This window comes from Hylobates moloch, unplaced genomic scaffold (genome assembly GCF_009828535.3).
Source record: "Hylobates moloch isolate HMO894 unplaced genomic scaffold, HMol_V3 SCAFFOLD_4, whole genome shotgun sequence".
Taxonomy (NCBI): domain Eukaryota; kingdom Metazoa; phylum Chordata; class Mammalia; order Primates; family Hylobatidae; genus Hylobates; species Hylobates moloch.
In genome coordinates, this window is record NW_026652279.1 from 39579269 (window position 1) to 39605497 (window position 26229).

General features: G+C 42.9%; 1 protein-coding gene across 6 annotated transcripts in view; it reads right to left on the reverse strand.

Moving 5' to 3' along the window:
* Positions 1-26229, reverse strand: part of CD86 (CD86 molecule) — a 64213-nt gene that overhangs the window by 11930 nt on the left and 26054 nt on the right. For all 6 annotated transcript variants that reach the window (XM_032150041.2, XM_058437432.1, XM_032150037.2 and 3 more), the window contains exons 2-4: positions 18165-18214; positions 5962-6297; positions 2997-3299 (exon numbers count right to left, since the gene is read on the reverse strand). In XM_032150041.2, the coding sequence (XP_032005932.1) occupies positions 2997-3299; positions 5962-6297; positions 18165-18214 (689 nt within the window). The remainder of the gene's footprint in view (positions 1-2996; positions 3300-5961; positions 6298-18164; positions 18215-26229) is intronic.

A 26229-nucleotide genomic window follows, 5' to 3' on the forward strand; every position in this document is an offset into this window, starting at 1 on the left:
CTGAAATCCACAATATGAGGCCATAGAAAGTCCCAGTCTCAGGGCCTCAGCAGTGACCTAAGAATCAAGCCCATGCCTCTGGCCAAATGCCTGGACTGAGCTGCCATGCCTTCCTGGAGGTGGGGAGAACACCAACCATGATCAGAAAGAAGAGGGTCAGCCTGGCCCGTGATTCTGGAATCTGGGTGAGGTGTCTGCGCTGAGGCTCTCTGCACGTGCAGTCATTTGTGCTGTGCCTGCTATCCTGCCCCCCTCTGCAGTCAGTTCCCAAGCCCTGAAGTTCCTCTCGTGATGATTCTTCTGTCCACTATCATCTCCAGACACCTCTCATTTGGACAAATGGAACAGCTTCCACAGGCCCTTACCTCTAGTTCTCATTTGCTTGTTTGTTTAGTTTTTTCCTACTGAGGTCACAGTAGGTTTCCTCTTCATGGCTTTCAGCATATCTCATCTACTAAAAAACCTTTGATGTTTCTTCATGCCTTGAAGAAACTTCACGCCTTCAGGACCTACTTCCTTACATGAGAACTCCTAAGTTTCTGGGGAGCTGGGAAACAGGCTTTGTGGGGGAAAACTTAGAACTGAGTTGCCCACTTTAAAGACATTTTTGGGAACAGTTCTGGTAGCTAATCCCAAATTTCAGGAAAACTAGGACCAGCTGATCTATTAGCTTAGCTATAATTTGTAGACACATGCCCTGTTTCTGGGATGTTAAGAAGTTGTTGGCATTGCAGGCCATATTTAATTCCTTTTGAGTCTGTCCCCATCTATCCCACTTGAGCCAGTTTGGCACTTCCAATAAAGGGGGTTAGGGGTTATACTTACTAACATGGAGGCTGCTACCTTTTAACATGCAAAAAAGGTCCCTTGACTCAGGGTCTAACCTATCTCTGATCAAGCGATAGAATGGGAAACCCAGAGAGGCAAGCCCCATCTTCCTGAGGCAGCTAGAGCTGAAACATTTCTGAAGATGGAGGTACCTGTAGAAGTTTGGCAGAACAGTAGTGAGAAGCAGCAGGAAGGTGAGCCATGGTGAGGTTATAGTGGTGGCAAGCCCCTGTTAATTTGTAGACTATGGGAGCTGTAACAGAGGGCCCTGGGGCATGTCATATATGGTGATGTTGGTGGCCACAAGATGGCCACCAATCAAACTAATTACACATTGAAGGAGGTACTGAACTTCAGGCATAGCTTGGAGAGGCTTCTATCTAGCCAACAGAGGATACAGGAGAAGCAACTGGGACAGGACGAGGGGCTCCACCATTTACTGGACTCTCAGAAGCTGAAGTGTCTGAGTAGGGAGAAGTCAGTAGCAGGAGATGAGATAGGCCCAGTTGTAAAGTTGGTTCATGGGGATTGGCCCCAGGGGCTGTTCACAGACCAAGTTATATCTGAACAACAAGACACTGGGAGAAAGGAGGCAACAAAGCTAGGGTATGGAGCAAGGAGTTGGATGGATGTCACTGGAGGGGGCAAGCCAAGAAGTCATCGCTGGAGAAGGGGTCAAGGTAAGAAGAAGGCAGATGTGGGGGTCCAGGTCAGCACAAGCAGTGATGGGACAGGGTAGATGCAGACCACCTTTATTCCAGGAGGGAATCTTGCAGTTACAGCTTCTTAAAAGAGGAGTCAAATATAGACACATGCCCTCCTGGGTAAAGCCAGGACTTTAAAATGTCAGGCTCCTATTAGTGGCTACTGCTTAGTTTCAATCCTTTCCTCCACTGAACTGGTCCCTGAAGAATACTTGTGAACACACAAGCATTTCTGCCTCCAAGGCTTTCTTTGACATACCTCCTGCACTTATGTCAGATACAGCTGATCCACTGTGGTCCTCTCACCTGCTGAGCCCAGATACTGTCTCAAATTTTTTCTGCTAAGGAAGTCACCACAGTTTTGGGAACCTGTCATCCAGAATGCCCTCCCCTCCTCACCACATTTATTAACCCCAATAATTTATTTTACATGTGACAAGGTACCCCTTCCTTTAGGAACCATTCCCTGACCCTCAGGGATCTTGCCTACCTCTGAATGCCCATAAAACTCCTCATTACCAGTCACTTTTGTTTTAAATTTAGTCAGATATTTCCATGGAATAAAATTTAGATTCCAATTCAATCTTTTAAAAATCAAGTTTTCCATGTGTGCACATTATAGGGTTCTGATTCTACTGGAAGGTCCTCAAGGGCAGAGGGGGTGTCATATCTTTTTGTTTTCACTCCTGCAACCAATAATGTCCCAAATGGTTCTATACTCACAATAAGTACCATTTCTATGTCTGCATGTATGCATGGTGTGTGTGCATGTGTGTGCGTGTGTGTGTGTGTGTGTGTGTGCAAGTGCATGTATGTGTTGTAATCAAAGAAAGAATTCTAGCCTGGAGGAATCCTGCGTTTTTTTGTTTTTTTTTTGTTTTTGTTTTTGTTTTTGTTTTTGAGACGGAGTCTCGCTCTGTCGCCCAGGCTAGAGTGCAGTGGCGCAATCTCGGCTCACTGCAAGCTCCGCCTCCCGGGTTCACGCCATTCTCCTGCCTCAGCCTCTCCGAGTAGCTGGGACTACAGGCGCCCGCCACCACGCCCGGCTAATTTTTTGTATTTTTTAGTAGAGACGGGGTTTCACCGTGGTCTCGATCTCCTGACCTTGTGATCCGCCCGCCTCGGCCTCCCAAAGTGCTGGGATTACAAGCGTGAGCCACCGCGCCTGGCCAAATCCTGCATTTTTTAGTCAAAACTTCAGAATCCTCCATCCAAAGGTAAACCAAGAGACTAAGTCAGTTTCAGGGCTAAAAGTATATTTCTTCAAGTGCAACATAGGCTCGTAGCCTCCTGGACCCTGCATCACTTAGGAGAAGCAGGAGCCCTCCATCTGGGTCCTTCCTAACAGCATCAGAAAATGGCCCAGTTGGAGGTTTCCTAGCAAGTCGGGGACATTGGGTGATCTGCCTTAAGCATTTGTGTATAATACCTGCTGAAAGAAATAGTCTTGGAAAACAGCTTTACCTATAGAGAAAGGTGAGGATAAAAGCCGTATCTTGTCAGTTTCCAGAACACAGAAGATGGTCATATTGCTCGTAACATCAGGGAATGAAACAGACAAGCTGATGGAAACGTCGTACAGTTCTGTGACATTATCTTGAGATTTCTGCATAACACCATCATACTCGATAGTTGAATTCTTGGTTCTTAGCAAAACACTCATCTTCTTAGGTTCTGGGTAACCGTGTATAGATGAGCAGGTCAAATTTATGTACACATTTTCTGTTATATTAGAAATTGGTACTATTTCAGGTTGACTGAAGTTAGCTGAAAGCAGAAGAGAGATACAAAAAAATCAACCTAAGTTTAGATGTATCTAGGAGGGAATAGCAAATAACTGGGTACTTGATCTGGGGCTCATTGGGGCACACCTGGGAGCCTCAGGGTGTCTAAAATGTGGCCCTCAGCCCAAGGTGAGTGCCACGTAATGACTTCATGTTTATTTTTCAACAATAGAGTTTGGGGCCATGCTTACTTCCTGCTTATCCAAATCAAGGGAGTGCTCTCTAAGTGACACGAGGGCTGTAATTGAGTCACCAAAGATTTACAATGAAGCCACTGTTTCCAGGGAGTAGAGTCTTTGTAAGGAGAAGTGGTCTGACCTCTAGGGCCCAGGTGTCCCATGGGGCACATTCCAGCTCACCAGTCTAAGAGAGCAGAAAGGGATTCAGCTGAAGCCTCACCAGGAACTGACAGAGTTCATGGTGCTGCGATGCCCTGGGTCATATCTTTCAGAAACCCAAGCAGGATTGTGGTAAGTGAGTGGGTGGAGATTTTGGAATTCGAAATTCAGAACACTGATTTTTGCATGAGCATCAAAGTGTCTTCATAACATACTCTAAGAGGCCAAATCCAGCTATTTTAGGGAAAAATACATGATCTTAATAAACACAGTGTTTCTCTTGCCTTTGCTTGCCATTCGCACTTTTCTGGCTGTTCAGGATCACTGGCATGGAGCCCCTAGACCTGTGTCATGTGCTTTCTGTCAGAAAAAATCTCTTGTTCTTTTATAGTTACTAGGTAGTTTGCAGGTTCTACAAACTAGTTTATAATTTAGTATATTCTTACTAAAAGGTTTGTCATTTGCGTGTCATCTTCATAAGTTTTGCTATGTTAGTGTACTATTTGAGCACTCTTCTTGGACTCTATGTGGTCTATAGAAGGTGAATTGCCAGACCGTATTTAGCTTTATTAACAACATCTGTGAAATCACATGTTGCGTAAGTTAGAGTTTTTCTAATATACATTAAAACAAATACGACATGGCTTTTCAAAATGCTTATCTGTGTCCCACCTGAAACATTTCCAATGGTACCTGGCCACATTTTGAAAACATGGATTTAACACTTGGTTAACTGTTCCTAAAGCCCTGCAGCCTAGTTTAAATCACACAAGGTTCAAAGGGAGCAGCTCTCCATTCTATTTTTACTTTTGCTTCTGTTTTACTCTATGGTTTTAGAATAGGTGTTGCCTTTTCAAGTTTCATCAAAAATTAACCTGGATCCAATAATACCACACCTGGGTATTTCCTCTAGAGAAATGAGAACTTATGTTCACACAAAAACCTGTACATGAATGTTTACAGCAGCTCTATTCATAAGAGCCCCAAACCAGAAACAACCCAATGTCTTTTACTGAGTTGAATGGATAAACTATAAAATGCTACTCAGCAATAAAAAGGGACAAGCTTGATATGTGCAACAACTTGGGTGAATCTCGAAGGCATGCTAAACTAAAGAAGCCAGTCTTAAAAGGTTACATACTGTATGGCTCCACTTACGTGACACTGTCAAAAAGACAAAACTATAGGATGCCCAACAAGAGTTATGAGTGCAGACAGGGATCCCTATGAAGGGATAGCCTGAGGGAAATTTTTAGGGTGATAGAAACGCTCTATGTCCTGTGGCGGTTACCTAAATCTATACATGATCTATAAAATCAGTAGAACAGTATACCAAAACAAAAAAAAATAATTTTACTGCGTGATAGTTTTTTTTTTTTTTTTAATTTTTTTATTATACTTTAGGTTTTAGGGTACATGTGCACAATGTGCTGGGCATATACCCAAAGGACTATAAATCATGCTGCTATAAAGACACATGCACACATATGTTTATTGCGGCACTATTCACAATAGCAAAGAGTTGGAACCAACCCAAATGTCCAACAACGATAGACTGGATTAAGAAAATGTGGCACATATACACCATGGAATACTACGCAGCCATAAAAAATGATGAGTTCATGTCCTTTGTAGGGACATGGATGAAACTGGAAAACATCATTCTCAGTAAACTATCGCGTGATAGTTTTAAAAAAATCTGTAGTGGCATTTAGGCCTTCTGAGGTCTGGTGAAGCGGAGGAGCTGGTTTGTAAGTTTGTGGGTTATGTTTTTTGGGTTTTTTTCACTTCTGTCTACCAGGATCATGGTCGTGGCAGCAAACAACTCATAAGCAACCTAGAGGAGACTGAAGGGAAAACCCAAATGTGTCAGCTGTCCCCTTTGCTAGGAGCTCCAGGCAAAGATTTAGTAGGTGAAAAATCTTGGACCCAAGGAAAAAATGAATGTAAGACATCTGAGGCCTTTATGGTTATATAAACTTTGTAATGGCCAAATTACCCATGGTTTTTGCCATGGGTAATTAGCCATATTATCTTTCTTCAATTAGCTCTATTTTTTCCCCAAAGCAGATTTGTACTGATCCTTCAGAAGCAGACTATAAAAAGTACAAAAGACTTTCAGTTCCCTACTCTCAGACTCTACACTCCCTTCAAATGCACTTCCCAGAAGTGGCTGTCCTCTGCCTTCTCTCTATAGGCTCCCCTTTCCCCCTGGGCCCCTCAAGTCCCCCTCCAATGTTTTTCTAACTCATTTGCAGTCTCATCTGAGAAGGCTAAGAATCTGAACCCACACCATTGACCACATACCAAGCACTGACAGTTCAGAATTCATCTGGTGGATGCGAATCATTCCTGTGGGCTTTTTGTGGTGGATGATACATTGATACAAGCCCTTGTCCTTGATCTGAAGATTGTGAAGTCTCAGGGTCCAACTGTCTGGATCAAAACTTGTGCGGCCCATATACTTGGAATGAACGCTGTCAAATTTCTCTTTGCCTAAGTATACCTCATTCAGAACCAAGTTTTCCTGGTCCTGCCAAAATACTACTAGCTCACTCAGGCTTCGGTTTTGAGAGTTTGCAAATTGGCATGGCAGGTCTGCAGTCTCATTGAAATAAGCTTGAATCTTCAGGGGAGCAGCACCTAAAAAGGAAGGTTAAGGATTAGGGAGGGAGAAACAAGAGGAAAGGGGAAAAAACCTCCATTTCTCTTTATACAATACCCAGATCCTATCTTATCAGTAATCATGCTGAAGAATAAGATATTAAGCTCTGGAACTGTGCACACATACTTGGCATCTGGAGATTAGGACCTTTGTCCTTGCTTCACTGCTGACTAAATATGTGGCCTTGTACAAACTGCAATCTTTATGAGCCTCAGTTTCCTCATCTGATTAATGAAGTGGTTGACTAAATGTTCTAAGGGTCTTTCTAGTACTGTGGTTCTGTGAATTTAAATTGCAGGACAGGGAAAAAACAGTAGAGTTAACCCATTCACCCACCAGTTACCTTCGTATAACCTTAATTTTAGTTCTCATCACTGTAGCTGTTACAGGTTCCATAACTTCTACACCATCACCAAAAGCTTTCCCCTCACCCCCCATCCACATATTCCTTGGTCTGCTATGGTGAAAAGATTGCTGATAATGATAATAAATTATAGCCCCCCTTTATTAATACTTCATTGGTTGGGGAATCACATTGAGTAATATCTTTGAAATTCAAATAGCTCCCTTTACAGAACTTCCCCTATGACTGCTGCTCCCATGGCCAGCACTCCCAAGGATGTCAAATGCTTTAGAAATGACTTCAACAGTGAACCAAGGCCTTTATTTTCAGTGACCTCTCTAAGCTCTTTCAGAGATCAGAAAGAGAACTGGGCAAATTTGATGGTTGTTTTGGGATTGTGGTGGTCAATGACCATTTAAGGCACATGAGTGAAATGCTGGAAATGAATCAGATGGGCAGGTGAGGATGTGCTTTGGGAGTATTGGGGAAACCCCAGGCACCACAAACTTGCTGCTCCCAGTATGCACTGACCCTGGACAATTTTACAACCGTAGACATCAGGCTGGAAGAGTTCAGAGAAAGGCTTTAGTCCTTGAGGGCACTTTGGGGTTTGTGGGAAGGATGTGGGCCACCCAGCTACTTAAATGTGAATGATCACAGGGTTTGTGTAGGACCTTTTCTAGGTTACAGAATTACTTGAGACTTGGCACACACACACAAAAAAGTAAGCAGTGGTGGGTGAGAAGTATGGGGGTGGAGAGTGGGAAGGCTGTTTCTTACTTAATATGAAGTTAGATGCCACCTTGGAGAGGAAGTTAGTGTAAGTTCTAAATATAATTTCATCATTCAGGATTTATGTGAAGGCATGTTGACATTGAGGAGGAAAGGGAGGAGATGGGTTGATGAGAGAGATGAGAGGAGTTTCATTTGAAGAGTTCTTAGTGGGGGAGTAATTAAATTGATGTGGTTTCTCTTGAAAGGGGAATAGAAGGACAAATAACAGTGACATGCACTTGTCAAACTAAACTATGTACAGAGCGGCCCAGTGAGAACACATGATCAAGGGGTTGGTGGTGGTCTTGAAATCTTAGGGAAGCAGACAGCAGGCATCAGTGGGAGTCTGCACAAATATGAATCACTGCCTATTTCATTACACTCACTAGGACCCCGTGAAGTACTTGAGGTATAAAATGCACCACCTGTAGAGGATGCGTACCTGTATTGGAGGGAGGAGGGAAAATCTATATAGGTACCCTGACAGTGAAAGGGAGACCTAAGGAACATTTAGTGTGTTTATTAATCACCTTACAAGGCAAACCTGAGGCTTCTGCAGCTTCTTTGCTGAGCTCTTAATGTAATGCAAGAGTGCCACCTACTGTAAAAGCTTCTAGCATTGTCTCTGGGAAAATACTGGTTTTAGTCTAAATTGTCATGTAATATAGGACAGATGACTTAATGGAGAAACCAAACACACAGTTAAAAATTCTGCCAATTAACAGTCAATGTTATGTTATTACTCAGCTCTCAGTTGTGCCTTCTGGACCTGGAAATGACTTTGTCTTTAGCTGCTTCTGTCTTCTTGATTTACATATATATATATATTTTTCTGTAGAGCCTCACAGTATCTTCTCTCCTTCCCATCCATTCTCTCCACTCACAGACCAGTCTAACTCTACTGACCCAGGCCCCTTCTCTCAAAGATTACAACGGCTTTCTCTTCCATTCGTGGAGTGCTCCCTTCTTCACCTAGCAACTGAAAGTGTGATGTATGGACCAATGAGATTCACGTCACCTGTGAGCTGGTCTGAAACACGGAATCTCTGGCTCCACCCAAGACTTACTGATTCAGAACCTCCATTTTAACAAAAGCTATAGTTTGAGCAGCTGCTATAGAGAATCTCTGCCTCTGTCTCTAGAGTAGATCACAGAAAATGACAGGAAAAATTTTTTTCCATCCATCCCTCCCCAGACTCCCTCTCCTCCCCCATGGGGTGGAAATCACTTTGAAATCCATTCTGAGTGGAACTGAAAGTATTTTGCAATTTATACACCATAGCACCTCACCAACCACTGGCTTCCATGATCTCACACAGAGCTAGGCATGGGGGATGCTGCTAATCCTTTCTCTGACTAAATGGGGAAAGTTTGGCTCAAGGTCTGTGATCACCAAATGACTTCAGGCCTTCCAATTTATGACCCCAGACTTCAAGCCTCCTAGCAACTGGACTTTCTGGGACTCCATAGGTGGGCAAGCATTGGGAATCTCTCCCTTCCCCAGCACTTGGGTAAGAGGAATGGTTGAAGTCTAGTTACAATGGGTTGCTATGATGTCAGGAACAAGTCGCTCAAGAATCCAGCTAGATGCCTTTGTAATCAGCTGAAGGAATTTGTTTCAAAGGATAATTAAGGACTTCCTGAGCAACATACTCTACTGTTGGAATGCCACTTAAAAACCGTAATTTGCTAACCTTATGAAGTCTCTGACCCCACTGGGACTTCAGTGTTCCCTGGCTACTATCCCCAAATGCATATCTTATATATTTAAGAATTATCTCTTCTTTATGTTCCCATGCTTACCTATACTAAAAAAAATTCCTTCTTTTACTAAACTGCCTCCAAAGTTTTACTTGGCCCTTTGGAAGCCTCATTCCATTAATTACTACAAGGAAACTCTCCCACACCTTTAACTCCTTCGTTCACTGTTTCCCCTGAGGTTATTATTTCAGTGAAATCTGGCTTCACCCAAAGGAAGCCACTTGCTCCAGCCCCAGCTACTGTTTGTTTTATCACACTTTGTGGGGACTTTGAGCAACACCCTCCCCTTTTGAGGTGTCTGACTCTTTTATTGCTTGTAGCTACTAAATCACTACCACCTTGCTTAATGAGGATTTTGGCATTAGATGCAAGGTCTTGCTAACAATTTGGGTGACTTCTTCATGAATGAGTCTAACAAACTTGCCTCAAATTTCTTTGATCTTGTCAACTCCACAGGTCTTCACCCACAGACTATTTCAGCAGCTGCCCCCCACCCTCTTATGACATAACCCTGAAACTTTTCACCTGGAGCAGCTCAGTCCCTAGAATCTTAATCTCAATATACTAATCTCCATCGACAACCTCCTATTCATCCAGGTTTTGCTCTTGCTTACTCCTTCTACATCTGTTGTTCAACTTCATCAAGACCTCAGCTTTATCCAGACCCTGTAGCGCAGTGTTTTCCACAAGAACTCTTAGTGATAATGGAAATGCTCTATCTCTGTGCTGAACAATATGATAGCCACCAGCCCCTGTGGCTATTGAGCAATTGATACATAGCTAGTATGACTGAGAAGCTGAATTTTAAATCTTGTTTAATTTTAATTAATTGAAATTTTAGTAGTCACATATGGCTAGTGGTTATTATATTGGACAATGCAACAATAGTATATCTTTGTAATTATTCCTTGCCACAACTTCAATAAACACACCCCTTTGTCTCTATAAAATTTACCCTGGGGACACTCTACTTTTGGTCTACATGTCTGTTCTTACAACTGGGCAGTTGAGCAGTTCTGGAGGAAATTATTCAGTTGTGCAGACTGGTGACATTCCAAATCTGCAGTGTCCAGTCTCACTTCACTCGGCCTCCAGGCTGTTCACCTGGTTCACCACCGTTACTTCAAACAAAAACCTTGTGCTACTGCTTTTAGCTTCTCTTTCCCTTGGAGTCAAACTCCTTGAAAGAGTAAGCAGCAATTCCTGCCTTTACTCCCAGACTCCCACCCCCATCTCTCTACTGAAACTCCCTGACAAAGGTTGTTGGTGACTTCACACCATGGCCAAGACTTGAGCTCTTTTCAGATCTCAACTCATTTGACCGCTGTGTCAAATGTAAGTGTTGGCATCTCTCCTCATTGAAATGCTCTATTCTTTCCCAATCTCTGATTTCCTCGTTAATTTTCTCAAATCACTCTTTAATTTTGGTAACCTTGAGTGCATGTTCTTGGTCTTCTTATTCTCCATACTTTCCTGGTTTTTCTCTTATAGCCCCATGGATTCAACTGTCAAGTACAAGCTAATAACTCCCAGGTGCTTATTGCCAGCCTGTAACTTTCACTAGAGTTTCAGATACCTGTATCCAACTTCCTGCTGGATGTCTCTATCTAGATAGCAACAGGTACTCTCTTCCTCCCCTTCAGCCTTCCTCTACTCTATCTCAAGGAATGCTTCCCTGTCTGGGAATGGCCAGACAACCCACTTCTGTCTACAATCATCTAAATCATCTGTATAACCAAGATGAATCATCTGTATACCCAAAATACCCAACAGAGGCTCTACACAAGTGTGTCTGAGGAGATCTAGAACTACTACAGCCAGAGCTGAACTCCAATATATTAAGAAAAGGGTGGAGGAGACTAATGTAATTGTCTCCTAACTCATCTGCCTGCTCCATCCTTGTCCCCGGGTCTAGTTTCTCAAGCCAAAATGATCCTTTAAAAATACAGCTCCAATCACATAATCCTCCTGTTCAGAAGCCTCTGATGCCTTCCTACCAAACTGAAAATTATATCCAGATCCCTTCCCCTCACACTGAGAACTACATCCAAAGTCCTTCCCCTGGCCTTATAAGACCTCATGTAATTGGGTCCCCAGTACCTATCAGGCCTCTTTCCCCCGCTTACTCTGCCCCAGCCACACTGCCTCCCTTGACATTCCTCCAAAAGATCACACGCTTTGTCTTAAGTCCTCTTTTCATGTTGTTCCCTCTGTCCGGAAGGTTCTTCCTCTAGACAGTCTCACAGCTACTCCTTCACTTCATGTAGGTCTTTCATTAAATGCTACCTCCCAGGGAGATTTCTCTAACCATTCTATTGAAGATAGCATCCTTGGCATTCTGTCCCTCATGCTGACTTATATTTATTGTGGTACTTATCATGACATGACATGGTATGTTTGGTTATTGTCTGTCTGTCCTGAGAGGTCTGTGTTCTGATTAAAAATCTATGTGTGATTTTTCAGACCTGACCACAGGCAATTAAAGAGACTTAATCTAACCAGCCTTGCTGAGGAAGTTGCCCTTTCCACACCAGACTTGGTGCACAGTCAGTGCATGGCAGTCTCTGAAGGGGGTTGCAGTCAAGATCTCAGCCTCCCACCAGTCATGCTTTTTCACATACTTGCAGTCTTAGCCCAGGCACCCTCATTCTTAGGTCTCTTTATCTGAGGCTCTGGGGTGAGGTCTTCAGGCACCTCTGCTGAAGCCTCCTCATCATGGAGAAGACACTTTTCCCCACTCAGACTCAGTACCTAGCACTTTTCCACTCCCTGCCTTGAAGACACTGTTTTCCACTCTGACTCAGTACCTAGTATTTTTTCCACTCCTAGCCCTAAAGACACTATTCCCCACGCTAATTCAGTACCTTGTACTTTTCCACTCCTAGCCCTCTCACTTCATTTTCCTCATGAATTCTCCCCACCCTTGGATTCCTCCACCCCCAGGTCCATAAAACTGCTAAAGCCTTTCATTCGGGGCTTCTTCAATGGTAAGGCGACCCTCTAAGTCTGCACTGATTCACCTGACCCTCGACTGGTATACTCACTCTATGTGGGGAAATGGAGCAGGCAGAGTCTGCCCTTCCTCCCATTTTAGCCTCTTGATTATACCGTCGTAGTAAGAGATTAAAAGCTGAACTACTGTGTTTTTGTTTTGCTGCTATAATTGGCTCCTCTGACACCTGACAACTCAGCTCTCTCTCTCCCAGCTCAGCTGAGCACCTGACATCTCCCATTAGAATAAGCTCCATGATAGCAGGGGCTTTGTCACTTTTCCTCACTGTGACATTTCCAGTACCTGCAATTGTCCCTTACAGATATGAAGCACTCAGTAAGTAATTGTTGAAGAAATGAATGGAAAAATCTCAAGAATAACTAGGGAAATGCAATTTAAACCTCAGTGAGAAACCATTCTTTTTGCCCATCTGATTGGCACATATTTAAAAAAATACTGGTAATACCCAGTGTCTGTGAGAGTGTTAGGAAAATGGGTCCTGTCATGTACTGCTGGTAAAATTCTAAATTGGTACAACCTTTTTGGAGGACAGTTGGTAATATGTAAGAAAATTAATTATGGGCTTAAGCATTGACTTAGCAACTCAATTTCTTAAGAATTCATTCTACAAAAAGATACATGTGCACAAAATTAGAGGTATACAGATATTCATTGTTTATAAGAACAATACACTGGAAATAAGTTAAATGGTTTAACAAATAATGATACATCCACATAAAGTAATGCCATGTAGCTGTGAAACAGAAAGCTGTAGGGCAGTACACTATTATAACTAATAGTATGGATTCTGGACAGCATGAGTTCAATCTCAGCTCAACTACTCACAGCCTGTGTTACTATAGGCAAATTACCTAACTCCCCTGTGTCTCAGTTTCCTCTTGCAAAAAACAGGAACAATAATGGTACCTACCTCATAGGTTTGTTGTGAGGATTAAACAAATGAATATTTGAGTTAATGTTGGATCAAATACTGGCCTGTGGTAAGCATTGATTGATTTACTTGTTTTTGTTTTTTAATTTATTTTTAACATTATTAATGATAGAGAACAATGTCTATTGACATAAAATCAATAATTTATAGATAAATTTACTTGAAAAATTTTTAAATAAGTATATTTAGGATACTTAAAAAGATATTTGAAGTAACATCAAAAAGTACAAAAAATTATAAAACATAAAAATAGATAGGCCATGCCTATAATCCCAGGACTTTAAGAAGCTGAGATGAGATAATCACTTAAAAGGAGTTCAAGACCAGCCTGGGCACAAAGCGAGACCCCGTCTCTAAAGCAAAACAAAACAATAACAAAAAAAACTAGCCAGGCATGGTGGCATGTACTTATAGTGCCAGCTATTCAGGTGGCTGAGGCAGAAACATCTCTTGAACCTGGGAATTAGAGGCTGCAGTAAGCTTTGATGGCACCACTGCACTCCTCTAGCCTGGGTGACAGAGTTTTTTGCTTCCATAAATCTCAACAGTACTTCTGGGGACAAAATACCAGGTTACATATTTTGGAAATGGTATTAAAACTCCCCTCTCACAAAGGAAAAATAAGCCACAGTCTCTCAAACACTTGCTCCTTCCAAAAAATATGTCTGCTTGCCTTGGGAGCCTCTCTGTTCCATACCAGTTTCACTCTTGCTCCCAAACAACCCTATACACATCCTATTCAGTGATTGTCTTCCACTAAATCAACTTGTCTGATTGCTCATTTTCTCTGGAACCCACTAAAAGCCCTCCTGAAACAATCAACTAATATGGGGGTAAGATATTCCCTACTAGATAACATACATCTATTTTTAAAAACACTGAAATGGTGGCTTAACATAAAGGGGTGAATCCAATAGAACTATTAGGCTCCATGACAATTCTTTGGGAATGATAGGTCTCAGCTGTCTATTCACCTCTGGGTGATGGTTTTAATGAGGGCTATCAACAACAGCAAGAAATGGGAGTCAAAGGTAACCATCCACGCAGATATCTGCAAAAACCTGGGGGGAAAACAGTGGACCTTTCCACAGGAATGAGGGTTTGAGGGCGCAGTGGCTCATGCCTGTCTGTAATCCCAGCACTTTGGGAGGCCGAGGCGGGCAGATCACCTGAGGTCAGGAGTTCGAGACTAGCATGGCCAACACGATGAAACCCGGTCTCTACTAAAAATACAAAAATTAGCTGGGTGTGGTGGTAGGTGTCTGTAATCCCAGCTACTTGGGAGGCTGAGGCAAGAGAATCACTTGAACCTGGGAGGCGGGGGTTGCTGTGAGCCAAGATCATGCCATTGCACTTCAGCCTGGGCGACAGAGTAAGACTCCGTCGCAAAAAAAAAAAAAAAAAATCTTAAAGTGAAGAAATATTCCAACTACCACTCCAGGTACATGAAATTAACTAGAGGTGTTGTTCAAGAGAAACGAGAAGCCCTAGGACCCAGAGAACCCTCAGACAAAAAGAGAGCAGCTACCGAAACTCAAACTGGAAAGATACTTCCTCCTGATGTGGGAGCTACTGATTTTTCGAAAACCTCTCTGGCTCCAGCCTAAAAGTGTGATGGAGGTGCCAGGACGGCGGCAAACAGAGCTTGAAAGTTAGAGGTGCCTCAGCAAGTGGCACTAGAAATTCCTTTCACTTTATAAAAACAAGGCACAAACTGTAACCTAATTCTGCAAGGCCACAGGTGCCCATTTCAGTCTTAAACTCCCACCCAATTTTACCCTCAAGAGCAGGGGCAGCAAATACTACTGTGTCAAATTTCCATGACAGAGGACACAAAATATAAGGGAGAGAAAAGTGAAACATAATTGCTTCACTGTATTGCTATTTCTATGCCATGAAATGAATTATTCAGCTCTACATTTTGGGGGTGGATTATTTGGGCCAATTGCATCTCCTTTCTCCCTTTGGATGCCTGCCCTGTAGCTGGGTCACTGTTCATCAGCCCCGTAAGCAGAGGTGTGCCCTGAGAAGAAAGAATTCAAATAGAATCTGATTTGTTGTTGCTTTTCATCGTGTGTGAATTACTGGCAATGTTATTTTCTAATCTGATGTCATGGGCTTTCTATTCCACTTTAAAATTGTACTGCCAAAAATTTAGTCACTAATTCTCTCACCACCACAAAACTTAAACGGTTACCATTTGAGGTTGTTGCTTTCAATACTGATAACTCTCTTCTCAGGAGCAAAGAAATTTCTAAGAAGTGTCAATTGCAAGTCAAGGGCAAAGGTGACACCTGAACTCAGTTTTCATAGAGTGTCTCGGCTTTACTTTCTCACTTTCAGTGTGCAGAGTCAGAAAATTTGGTGGGAAATGGTGTTCCAGTTTAGTGTTTTCTGGAAATGTGTTTCCAGGGCATTTTTCTTCCTTCTCTCCCAGATCTTGAGAGCTGGGCTGGTCACTTTGATGAGAAGGGCTTGGGCCCAAGCTCTTGGGTCAACTGAGGTGTCAGCTGCAGGTGATGGGGAGGATGCACATGGATGAGGCGGAAACTATATTATCCACCAAAGCTGTTCAGGCCCCATGGAAGAAGTCTTACCACTTATTCGTGGTTTACCACAAGAGTTAGGAGAAGAGTCAAGTGAACAAATGCTAAATCTACATTGCTGAGTGTGAATCCAAGCTCTGCCACTTAGTAGCTTTGTCGATCTTGGGTAAATTACTTCACCTCTCTGGGCTTTAGTGTCCACATCTTAAAATGGGAAATAATAACAAGACCTAAAGCAGAAAGTTATTGCGAGGCTTAAATGAGTTAATATTTATGAGGTACTCAGAATAGTACCAGGCACAAAGTAAGGGATATATATATACACACATATACATATACAGTCATGTACTGCACAGCCACATTTCAGTCATATACAATGGTGGTCCCATAAGATTATAACACCATATTTTTACTGTATCTTTTCTATGCTTAGATATGTTCAGATACAAAAATACTTACCATTGTGTTACAACGCCTACAGTATTCAGCACAGTAACATGCTGTGCAGGTTTGTAGCCTAGGAGCAATAGGCTGTGCCAGGTAGCCTAGGTATGGAGCAGGCTATGCTATCTAGTTTTGTGTAAGGACACCCTATGATGATTACACAATGACAAAATCACCTAACAATGTGTTTCCCAGAACGTACCCTGTTGTTAAACAATTCATGACTGTGTGTATATATGCATTTATCAAATAAATAAAATAAGTCATGTGCGATGGTTCATGCATATAATTCTAGCACTTGGGGAGGCTGAGGTGGGAGAATTGCTTGAGCCCAGGTAATCGAGGCCACAGTGAGCTGTGACTGTGCCACTGCACTCCAGCCTGGGTGACAGAGAGAGATGTTGTCTCAAAAAAATAAATAAATAAATAAGCACATGGATACATATGTAACAAACCTGCACATTGTGCACATGTACCCTAAAACCTAAAGTATAATAAAAAAAAAAGAAATCATAAAAAAATAAATAAATAAGAAGTGGATGAGAAGGGAATCTTATTGGATAATGTTCTCTAGAGTCTTGTCTTCTTGCTTTGCTCTCTGACACACACATACCTCCCACCTCCCCAGGAGCTAAGGTAGCAGGTCATGGGCCCTGGGGGTTGGAAGCTGCTGTTGTTACCTAAGTCAGTGATCAGCTGGCACATCTACAGACCTCACACTCAAGGACTCCACAAGCTCAAGGTGCTAAGCAGAAAACAGAAATCCCAAAAAGCTTATCCCAGCCAGCATGGATCTGAGGGACCATCTCTTTGTAGTTCCCTGACTCTTCATCATCCACAGCAGACATGAGGACAGTGGCCAAGGGCCTGGTGTATGGCCATCTGGAGGAGGTGAACTCATGGCTGGTGGCCTGTGGGTGCTGTAGCCAAACTTCAGGCTCAGTTCACCTCCCTGTCTTAGTGGGGTGGCTTCCCTCTCAGGCCTGCAGGTGGAGACAAGGAGCAGCAGGAAGGGGTGGGCCAGGAGTAACTACAAGACACTGAGTCACAGGATACATGGCAGGGACCGCAGCCAACTCCTGTTTATAGATGAAGAAACTGAAACTCAAAGTGGAACTGTAAACAGGGAAGATCTGAGTTTTGTGAGGCTGGATGCTGTTAAAATTTTGAAGGGAGGTGGTGGATAGTTAAAAAAAAGAATGTAGAATTCAAATACAAAATGCCCCTGACTGCTAACACCACCAGACAGGTGGAGAATGGCATGGAGGGAAAAGTTGCAGAGGAAGGAGACAGTGGTTATAACTTTTTGTGGTTAAAATATCTTATTCAAATTTTACCAAAGCATAAGACATGTGACCACACTGCTCGGGGGCCCTTCACAGGGTCTTGAGGGAGATTTAGAAAGGGTTGTACAAATGCAGGGCTCTGAAGCTTCAGCTTCATTGGCTCCACTATAAATCAGCTGACACAATCACAATTATCTGAAGATCCATAGTTGTCAGGAAGCCATGGCAACCATGATGTATGTGCATGGGCTATAGGGAAGGGAGTGAGAGAGGGTAGGGAAGTCAGGGACGTGAAAGCCAGTGCTCTGTATGAAGGGAGACTTTTGTAATTCCATCAGTTGTTTCCTAGGAGCCTGAGAAAGACAGAAACAGGGTCAGAGAAGACCAGAAGAGAATATGTGTGGAACAAACGAGTCAAGTCTCAGGGGCCTCAGTGCAGCAGCCTTCCACCATCCCCATGGGATGGGCCAGGCTACCCTACTCTGAGCATCTAGGCTCACTGATGTGAGACTGCGGAGGAGGAAGAAGCACACCGGGGCTAGAGCTCCATCCCAGCTGCCTGCCATCAGCTGTTCTCAATCATAACACTTCCTTCTTCTCCAGGAAAGTCTTCTTTGCATGTGGTCTTGTACAACGCTCAGTAGAAAGTGAGTAAAACCCACCAAGTCTCAGGCCTGGGCTTGCTGTGGTCAGACTCATCAGGAGACAGTAGGATTTCAGGACTTAACAAAGCTGAAAGGTTCTTACCAGAGAGCAGGAAGGCCATCACAAAGAGAGTGTTACTCAGTCCCATAGTGCTAGAGTCAAAAAAGAAAAGGTAAAACTTGATTAGAAAAGGAAACTGAAAACCCATGTTCACCAAAACATGACCTAGAAGTGGAGTTTGGGATTCACTTGGGTTCTCGGGTGTGCAGAGACAATGCCAAAGCTTCATCAAAGCCGTTTCCTTTTGCTCTTAGCTCCATTGATAGGTCACATTTCCCAGGCTCCCCTGCAGTTAGATAGGCCATGAGACTGCCTTCTAGCCAATGGAACTGTGGGCAGAAAAGATGTTTCTTCCAGCTCTGGCTGCTGTAGTCTCCTCTCTTTCCTCTCTCTCCTGCCTTCTTAGCAGCAGGGGATCCAGAGGAAATGTCCAAGGGCCTAGACAATCGCAAAGTCTTACAATGGAAGGGACCTGGTTTGCTTAATAAACTAGTAAAGCAGCTGTCTTTACACCTCTCCCACAACTGATCTACATTGGATTGTGATATTGGCAAAAAATAAAATTTGAGGGATTGATTATTGCAGTAGCTGGTATTATTTATCTTGACCAACACAACAGGCATGATGGGGGCAATCGGAGAGTATTGCATTTACGCTTAGAAATCAGCCTTCCTTTTGTTTTCCTGTGGTTCTCAAACTTGAATGTGAGTAAAAATCACCCGGAGAGTTTCCTGGGCCTCATCCGCAGAAAGTCTGGCTTAGTAAGTTGGGATGAAGCCCATGAATTTTTATGTTTAACAACATAAGGTGATGACAATGCTGCCGGCCCAAGGACCACACTTTGAGAGCAATTCACTTAATCTACATGATGAAGCCAAGAAAAAGGATATGCTTTGCTTTATAACTTCTATCTTCTTTCTTCCTCTCCCTCCTCCCTCCTTCACCACCCAAGCACTTACCCTAACTAGCACCAAAAAGGCTGCTTAGTGGCTTATAAGGAAGCAAAGAATAAGGAGAGGTGACCAACATTAGATGCGATCAGGCACATTCAGGATGGTATGGCCATACAAAGGAAAGATGACCAATGTGAGAAACAGGTGGAAAAGCAAACCAAATACAGGAGTATGATACAGAGCCAGGGACAAGGCCAGTGCTAAATGCTTGCCCTAGAAATCGGCCCAATTTGCACTGAGGGGGACATGAGTTTGGCTTATAGCTTTTTAACAGGCAATGCAAAAAGGAAAACCTAACCAGTGAATTAATTCACAGGTCTGTCCACTAAATTCATAGGTCTGTTGATAAAAACAAATCAATTCTTTCCAGGAAAAGTTGCACAGCTATTCTTGATCGAATAGCAGAAATGTATTCCCTAGACGGTGTTGTCTAGACGCCATCTGTGTTTCTTTCCTCTGCTCTCATAGCACCCAGTGCAGGGCATTGGGCTAGAAGTGTCTGTTATGTTTTTTTTCCTTCTAGACTATACCTTTTCTTTTTTTAATAAATATTTTTGAATAGATCATGGTACTAAATGTAGATGGTACTAAATTTGAAAGGTAAAGGTGATAAATAGTGGAAAGCAAGTCTCCCTCCCAGCCTTGTCCCCTAGCTGTCTAGTTTTCTTCCACAGATGTAACAGGGGTGATCATTGTTACATGTTACCAGTTTCTTGCCTCTACTTAAAGTTACATTAGACAAAACTAAACAAAAACATTGACCCATATTCTGTTTTCTTTAATTTTTAAGCACAAATGGTAGCATACTATTTACAGTTTGGCACACATATGACTACCTTGGAGATTATTCTGTATCAGCATGTAATGAGTATCCTCATGCTAACAGTTGCATATTAGTCTATTGTATTCTATTGGATGACGATAATATATATATATTTCTGGACCACTACTGATGGATACTTACGTTGTTTCCAATATTTTGTTGCAATGGAAAACCTTGATTATATGCCATATCACACAGGTGGGAGTAAGCTATATTCCTAGAAGTAGAATTGCTTGACCAAAGGGTTGAAGGATAGTTGCAAATTGTTCTCCCCTGAGATTATATGTTTATGCTCTGATCAACACAAGAGTGCTTATTTTCGCGTAGCTTTTGTCAACGTGTTTTCTAATTTGTGATCTTTAGCAATAGGAAAGGGTGAAATTACATCTCATAAGTTTTAGAAATCTTTATTAGTTGTGGTATAATACACATAAAATTTGCCATCTTCACCTTTTGAGTGTACAGTGGTATGAAATACATTCACATTGTTGTGCAGTCATCACTACATCCATCTTCAGAACTCTTTCATCTTGCAAAACTAAGCCTCTATACCCATTAAACAATAACTCTTCTTTCTTTCCTCCTCTCAGCTCTTGCCAACCACCATTCTACCTTCTGTTTCCATGAATTTGACTGCTTGGGGTATAAGTAAACTCATACAGTATTTGTCTTTTTGTGACTGGCTTATTTCACTTAGCTTAATGTATTCAAGGGCCATCCACCTTGTAGCACGTGTTTGAATTTCCTTTCTTTCTAAGACTAAATGATATTCCACTGTATGTATATACTACATCTTGTTTATCCATTCATTTTTGATGTACATTTGAGTTGCTTCCACCTTTTGGCTATTGTGCATAATGCTGGTATGAACAAGGGTGTACAAATATCTCTTTAAGACTCTGCTTTCAGTTCTTTTGGGTATATAACCAGAAGGGGAATTGCTAGATCATGTGGTCATTCTATTTTTAATTTTCTGAGGAACTGCTACACTATTTTCCACAGCAGCTACATCACTTTACATTCCCACCGACAACTGGAACAAGAGCTCCGATTTCTCCACATCCTTGCCAACGCTTGTTCAGTTCTCCTATTCTGTGATAAGTAGGTTGCTGTTGGTGATTTAGTATGAGGAAGCTCACAGGAGTCAGACAGAGAACTCTGTTCCCATGCTCTGCGCTTGTGTGGTGTCATCTTTGGCTCTATATGTAATGCCCAAACTCTGAAATCTATTGGCTGGAAGGGAGGGAGACAGCAATCAGGAACCAGCCATTCAGCTCTTACATGGAACACTTACTGCGTATTTCAGTAACTGAAAATATTTGCAACTAGTCACAAAGTATTAATTTTCTATGTATAAAAGAGCTACTACAAATCAATAAGAAAAATAAGAAAAAGGCCAAAGACTCAAATTAAAAGCGGGCAAAAGAAATGTACAGATAGTATGTGGAACTGGAAATAACTATCTCATACATTTGAAAAGACGGTCATACTCAAAATAAAAGAAATTCAATATAAAATGACAGTGAGAACCACTTCCTACTCATTAGGCTGGCTGCTACTAAAAAAAAAAAAAAAAAAGAGGGCCCTTTGAATCTGAACTCCCACCTAATATACTAATATAGGAATCACTCATGGTTTGCAAACCAAAAAACCATTATGTTTGACCTAACCAAAGACAATTTTTCTTCTGGGGTGGCATGACAAACAGGGACACAAATCAAATTATATTTTACTATAAATTGAACAAATCACCTTTCATTCAAATAATTATATGAAATCAGTATTGCTCTGAGGAATCTTGGACAAATGGCCCCTGTAATTCACACAGTGGGGAGAAGCACTGACCCTGACAAGGAATCAATACTATTTTTGATTTCTCAGTTTGGAAACCCTCTCTTCCCCTGGGTTAGAAGCTGCTTCTCCTTACCTTCCTTCTGTCAATACTAGTTTTGTCCTCTGAAGCTATCCAGAGTAAGCCTAACACACTTCTGCCAAAGTCCGTCAAGGATTTGGTGACAGCAACCACATCTCTCCTCAAAATCCTGGCCTGGCCCAGGAGTAACAATCCTTCCAGTAAGCTTCGCTAATGTTAATTTGGAGACCATACACCATCCTAGAAAACACTCTGGACACTTAGTTTATCAGTGACCCTGTTGTAATAGGATGCTAAAACACTCAAGATTGATGTGATTTTCTTTTATAAAGTACAAGTGCCCCATATGAAGAATTTCTCTCCATTCTAGCCATGATGTGTGTGTGCGAGGGTGTGGGCTGGGTTTGGAAGCCAGTTTCTCCAATGTCATTGGCCGTGAAGAAGAGTAGAAATGTCCCCACTCCCTCAGGAATGAACCCCCAACCACAACCAGAAGCCATAACTTTCTCCAGTGGGCCTGTAAAGCGGAAACTCTTGCCTTCGGAGGGAGAGAGCAAAAAGGGGAATGGAAGAGGAAAGAACCTAAGAATTTACCCAGGGGGATTCTCTGAGAGGAGATTTCTGTCAGCTAAGCACAGAATAAGGTCTATGAATAAGGTGGGTGAACCAGTCAGAAATTTAAGAAGAGGAGCCTCCATGTAACTGGAGGTTCACTCCAGAAACCAAGAAGAGCACCTGCCGTAATCCACTTTCACTTACTTTGTATGTCTGGCCCATCAGAGAACATGAGTGCGAGTCAGCTAAATGATTAATCGTACTATTACTGCTCACAACAGAGCGAGATTATTTGTCCCCGTGTTACAGATGAAGGAATGGAGTCTTAGAGAGGTCACAGTACTTGCCCTAGGATGCCCAGCTAGTAAATGGTACAGCTGAGACTTAAACCCATGCAGCCCCACTGTGTTTCTTCACACGGGCGTAGCACCTTTAAAAATGCCAACCAGTTTTTGCTCTGCCACAGGAGCCAGTGGAAAGGACTCTGATGTTATCTAGCCTCTGAGACAGAGGGGAGCAGCACAGCCTAGGGCCAGGTGTGACGGTGGCTCCTGGAATCGAGAGGACTCTCAGAGAGACAGACTGGAGTGGGAGAAGAAGGGGCCCCAAAGCATCCCTTTGCATCAAGAGGGTTTCTGCCCTGAGCTGCTGTTCATTCTGCAAACACTGCTCGAATACCCACTGTGTGCCAGGTACAGAGAGTTGTTCTCCACTTTAACCTGGACAGGCACCAGCTTCCCAGAGTGGGTTTAGGCTTCAGGTGCACACTACTGTGGACCGTCTAAGCCACACCTAGAAGAGCTCTGGGGAAATATGACTACTTGGGCAGAAAAGGAAGGAACTAAGAAGGGGTATCTTTGTGTCTGAGGTCTGAAGGAGCATGTGGGCTCTTGTTCAGGCAAAGGGCAGGATGAGGGGAGGTGGGATGGCAGCAGCTAGTAATGGGGTGGGACAGGGGAGTGCAGAGAGGACGAAACAGGAAGTGAGAGGAGGGGTCCACAGTAGATGTTGGACAGCAACAAAGAAAAAGATTTATTTCACAACTTTGTCTATAATGTTAGTGGTAACCGGAGTATCAGGAAAAATGCTGAGAAGTTTGTTGGTGCCTCAGAAGGTTATTTATTGAGGTGGTCTTTCAGGCAAACATTTGCTGCATCTACTCAGTGTCAGACTTGTTCTAGAGGTTGAGGGGTTGTAAAGACATGTAGGCCTTGGTCCCTTACCTGGCACTAAAAAGAAGAAAAAGTGTCCACAAATAACTACAATGCAGGCTCCAGAGCCAGTGTGGAAGGTGGTAGGTAGTCCTTGGCTTCTCGTGAGGTATACAAGAGTTCTTGCCCTGAGCAAACAGGGGACACCACAGTCTCTGTGGAGGAAGGATTAGGTCGGCCTCAGCCCAGCAGCACTCAGGGCCCAGCTCACTGCCTTCTGCCGATTCATACTTGTGGTTGGATAAGCCAGGCCTGCTGGACTGGCATGTCATCAGCTTGCTGAGAGGAGAGTAGAGCTCCAGTGCAACACCAGCTGCCTGGGGCCTTGGCTTGCCTCTGGGTGTGACATGCTGCACAGCATTACTTCTCAGAGCACCAGGACCTGAAGTTTCGTCCTCTGCATTCCCCTGTCCCACCCCCGTTACTGGCTGCTGCCACCCCACCTCCCCTCATCCTGCCCTTTGCCTGAACAAGAGCCCACACGCTCCTTCAGACCTCAGACACAAAGATACCTCTCCTTAGTTCCTTCCTTTTCTGCCCAAGTGGTCATATTTCCCCAGAGCTCTTCTAGGTGTGGCTTAGACGGTCCACAGTAGTGTGCACCTAAAGCCTAAACCCACGCTGGGAAGCTGGTGCCTGTCCAGGTTAAAGTGGAGAAGAACTCTCTGTACCTGGCACACAGTGGGTATTCGAGCAGTGTTTGCAGAATGAACAGCAGCTCAGGGCAGAAACCCTCTCGAGCAGCTCAGGGCAGAAACCCTCTTTGAGATACTGGGAGGAGTAAGACAGGCTTATTTCCTTCTTTATAAAGTTTCTGAACTGCAAAATAAGAAGGTTACTGGGAATCAAATATATTGGAATTTTAGCAAGGCTTCTGACAGAGTATCTCATGATATACTTGACAGCAATATGGAGAAATGTGGGATTAATATTGATACAGTTATTACTCATTCATTCATTTGCTATTGGTTCATTCATTCATTCATTCATTTCTTCCACAAATATTTATTGAACCAGGCATTGTGTTTGGTGCTAGGAATATAATGAGCAAAACCAGAAACAGTTCCTCTTCATGTGGTTGCCTACAGTTTAGTAGAAAAGCAAGATAGTGATCAAGTAATCATACAAAGAAATGTAAAACTAGCTATGACAAGTGCTACAAAAGAGAGGTTCATGGTACTTTGAGAGCCCATAACAGCACCAGCCTAAACTGAGATCTGAAGAATGATATAGTAGATTAAAAAGAAACACATATTCTTGGCTGCTCCTCCTCCCATGAAGAGGTAGAGTTGGATCTCCTCTCTTTGAATCTGGGCTAGCCTGAGTGACCTGTTTGACCATAGAATGCAGTACAAGGGATATTCTGGGACTTCGAGAGCTTGGTCATAAGAAGCCTCGCAGCTTCTACCTGTCTCTCTTGGAGTACATTTTTTGGAGTTCTGAGCCACCACGTAAGATGTCCCACTACCCCGAGACCATCATGCTGGAGAGGCCTGTATAGCTGTTTGGGTCAATGGTCCCAGCTGAGCCTTCCACCTATTGCTGCCAAGCCACCACACATATGAATAAAATCTTGGATCTTCTAGATCAGGGGTCAGCAAACTACAGTCTGTAGGCCAAATCTGGCTACCACCTATTTTTATTAATAGTTGTACTGGAACACCACTATGTCTACTGTAAATTATTATCTATGGCTGCTTTTGCAGTACAAGGGAACAGTTGAACAGCTAAGATGGAGACTGCATGGCCTGCAAAGCTGAAAACATTTTCTATGTGGCCTTTCATAGAAAAAACTGCTTGACCCCTGCTCTAGATCAGTACTGTCCAATAAGAATATAATTGGACAGGTGTGGTGGCTCATGCTTGTAATCCCAGCACTTTGGGAGGCCGAGGCGGGCGGATCACCTGAGGTCAGGAGTTTGAGACCAGCCTGGCCATTATGGGGAAACCCTGTCTCTACTAAAAATACAAAAATTAGCTGGGCATAGTGGCGGGCGCCTGTAATTTCAGCTACTCAGGAGGCTGAGGCAGGAGAATCACTTGAACCTGGGAGGCAGAGGTTACGATGAGCAGAGATCAAGCCACTGCACTCCAGCCTGGGCAACAGAGTAAGACTCCATCTCAGAAAAAAAGAATATAATACAAGCCACAATTACAAGCCACAGATATAATTTGAAAACTTGTAGTAGTCACATTAAAGAAATTAAAAAGAAATAGGTGACGTTAATTTTAATAACATATTTTGTTATCTCATGTATCTGAAATATTATAATCTCAACATGTAATCAGAATAAAAATTATTAATGAATATTTTAAATTTTTTTTGGCGGTACCAAATCTTCAATAATCATGTGGGTGTTTTATAGTTATAGCACGTCTCAATTAGAACTGGCTGCATTTCAGGTGATCAGTGCCTACCAAACTGGACAGTGCATCTCCAGATCAGCCCATCCATCAGCTTAATAACATCAGGTGATATCAGTTGATGGCATGAGGAACAGAAAAATCAGCCAAGGCCTCCTCAAATTCCTGACCCCAAACATTGTGAAAGAGGATAAAGGATTCATTGTTCTAAGCTGCTAAGTTTGGGGACAGTTTGTAACGTAGTACCAATAGGCAAACAGAACAGATTGAATAGGTAGGTGCTAAGTAGTTGAAGGGCTTGGGAGTTGACAGGAAGAGTTCTCAGCAA